The following is a 2,602-nucleotide window of genomic DNA, read 5'->3' on the forward strand; positions in this document are numbered from 1 at the left end:
CTGAAAATTCAGCTTTGCATCACAGGAATAAATTTTTTTTTTTAAGTATATTCAAATAGAAAACTATTATTTTAAGTTGTAATAATATTTCACAATATTACTGTTTTTTCTGTATTTTTGATCAAATAAATGCAGGCTTGATGAACAGAAGAAACGTCTTTCAAAAACATTAAAAATAGTAAAGTTTCCAAACTTTTGGTCTGTACTGTACTGTGTGTGTATATATATATGTATATACAATTTTTTGCATTATGTTTATAACACTTTATGGCATTAGTGGCACTATACTCTAAAGTGAAAAAACGTTATTCACACTAAGAAAAAAAAAAAAGAACTGTTCACTTAAATGTTCTTTGGGGAACCAAAAAGGGCTTTTGTATGGTATTGATGTGAAAGCAGCCTGTTAGAACCTTTATTTTTAAGAGTGTGTTCTGGAGGGAAAAAAATCTGGAAATTTATATTACACCACATTAAATAACACTTTTATAACCTTTGTATGCAATATCACCCTAGTTTCTTTAAATAAAAAGGTTTAAAACAAGCATGTGTTTTTGTTGTCATTTCAGCAGAACACCAAGATGACATTAAGTGTATGTGTAGGGGAGCCATCAAATATTGAATTTTGGGGCCTTGAAATTACAAAGTTTGAGAACTGTTCTAACTAATCGCATCCCATTTGTAAGGACCGATCTGACACAGGACACAATTAAAATGGCATTGTGTAGCAAAAGCTTTGTTCAGGGCAGAGTGTCTGTTCATGGATTAATGATGAGAGGCATATTGCTTATGTTCATAATAAATACCAGAAAGTTACATATTGCAAATGTTATTTCAATGCTGATCTTATTCATGAAAATGGGCTGGGTACAGTTCATTTGTTTTTGGGCTGTGCTGCTATATAAAGAGCTACAAGGCAGTAGAGAGCTCCCCCGACTGTCAGTGCCATGGTGGTCCTGTACAAGAGTCTGTCTGGAACACCTCGCTTCAGATGAACAGGAATCTCATCTGAGGCCTGGATGAAAAAAAAAAAGAAAAACTTAAAAGTATCTTCTTTTATGTTCAATAGAAGAGAGTAAGCCATACAGGTTTGGAATGATGTGAGGATGAGTAAATGGTGATCATTTTCATTTATAGTTGGACTATCCCTTTAACTCAGCTACATAGCTTAAAATGCATCATATACATACCTGAAATATCCTCTGGAGGTCAGGCACCTTGTTGCCTCCCATATACTCCACTGCAGCACTCGACTCAGACACCAGTTTGGTTGGTGTTGCAAAAATTATGGTAGGAGATTCAGAAGGTATATTTGACCTCAAGCCCTGAAGAAAGTTTACAAGTGAGTTTACATGTGCTTTTGCACATAATATAACTGTACATACAAAACTGTCTATTGTCAATTTGTATATTGTTATTCCACACCTGACAATAAAGCTCATTCTGATTCTCATTCAACATGATATTCATTTTTGTTCACTAGGACTACATAACATATTAATCACAGTGGTTCTCAACCTTTTTGACCCCAAGGTCGCCTATTGTCCACAACAATATTCAATAGCGATATTTTTGTAAAACATTTGTATTCACAATTTCTACCTGACAAGACATATTAGAGTTTATCATAACTAGAAAATGTGTATTCATGATAAAAGTAGTTTTAATATTCTATACATTTACATGGCGTTTTCAGATTTAATAGTTTAGGAAATTAACATTAAACATTTTACTCAAAAGCATTTTAAGTCATTTTGAGGCCCTATTCGAAGTTAGCTGAGGCCCTGCTCCATTTTTTGAGAACCACTGATCTATCGGCTCTCTATTGTTGTGAAATCAGTTTAGAGCTGAATTTGGTCATTTACTACTAAAACTTAGTGATGAACTGTGTAAACAACGGTCCTATGAACATGCACATCTTTATGGTTAAAATGAACAGTATCTACGAATTCGATTTTGGTGTGCACAAAGTCAGCTCTGCTTTTAATTATTAATCGCCTAATATTAAGCCTGCTTTATCATTTCGGTTAAAATAGAGCTAGAGAAATGCATTTTACATAGCTATCTAACGACTGTTTAAAATCACATCTATGGGTAACATGAAAGCAGGCGAGAGATCAAGGTCACTAAATTAACCTTTTAGAAACGGAATCGCGCGCACATACCTGCGGACTGTATGCGGAGGATGACACGGCTCCAGTCAGTCTTTGTGTAAATCCACTAAATTTGTAATACATTTTATTAATAAGTGGTAACCGGCGAGGACGAGGTGAGAGTGACGGTCAGGAAGTCGGAACTCAACCGGCTTTTTCCTTGCTTAAGAATTTGTCGCTGGAATATGACATCACAAGAAACAAAACCGTAATCAAGCAGATATGAGAGACGTTGTGAAATGTGTATGTCTATGTATGTGTGTGTGTGTGTGTGTGTGTGTGTGTGTGTATATATATATATATATATATAGCCTATAGCCTATAATTAATTTCAATATTTTTATACCTGTGATAATTTTGTGTGTATTATTTATATATGTGTATATAATTATTTTTTTGAGCTTGTGCAGAAAACACGTCATGAAACATCAAAAATATTACCATAAACATCC

General features: G+C 34.1%; 1 protein-coding gene across 1 annotated transcript; it reads right to left on the minus strand.

Moving 5' to 3' along the window:
* Positions 1–292: 292 nt before the first annotated feature.
* LOC132121065 (cytochrome c oxidase subunit 7A-related protein, mitochondrial) lies at positions 293–2,330 on the minus strand. Its single transcript, XM_059530251.1, has 3 exons — positions 2,163–2,330; positions 1,188–1,322; positions 293–1,012 (listed from the first exon to the last, which is right to left on the minus strand). Exons 1-3 carry the CDS (start codon positions 2,232–2,234, stop codon positions 872–874), a joined length of 348 nt encoding a protein of 115 aa, XP_059386234.1. The 5' UTR covers positions 2,235–2,330; the 3' UTR covers positions 293–871.
* Between the last annotated feature and the right edge of the window lie 272 nt (positions 2,331–2,602).

This window comes from Carassius carassius, chromosome 39, assembly GCF_963082965.1.
Source record: "Carassius carassius chromosome 39, fCarCar2.1, whole genome shotgun sequence".
NCBI lineage: Eukaryota > Metazoa > Chordata > Actinopteri > Cypriniformes > Cyprinidae > Carassius > Carassius carassius.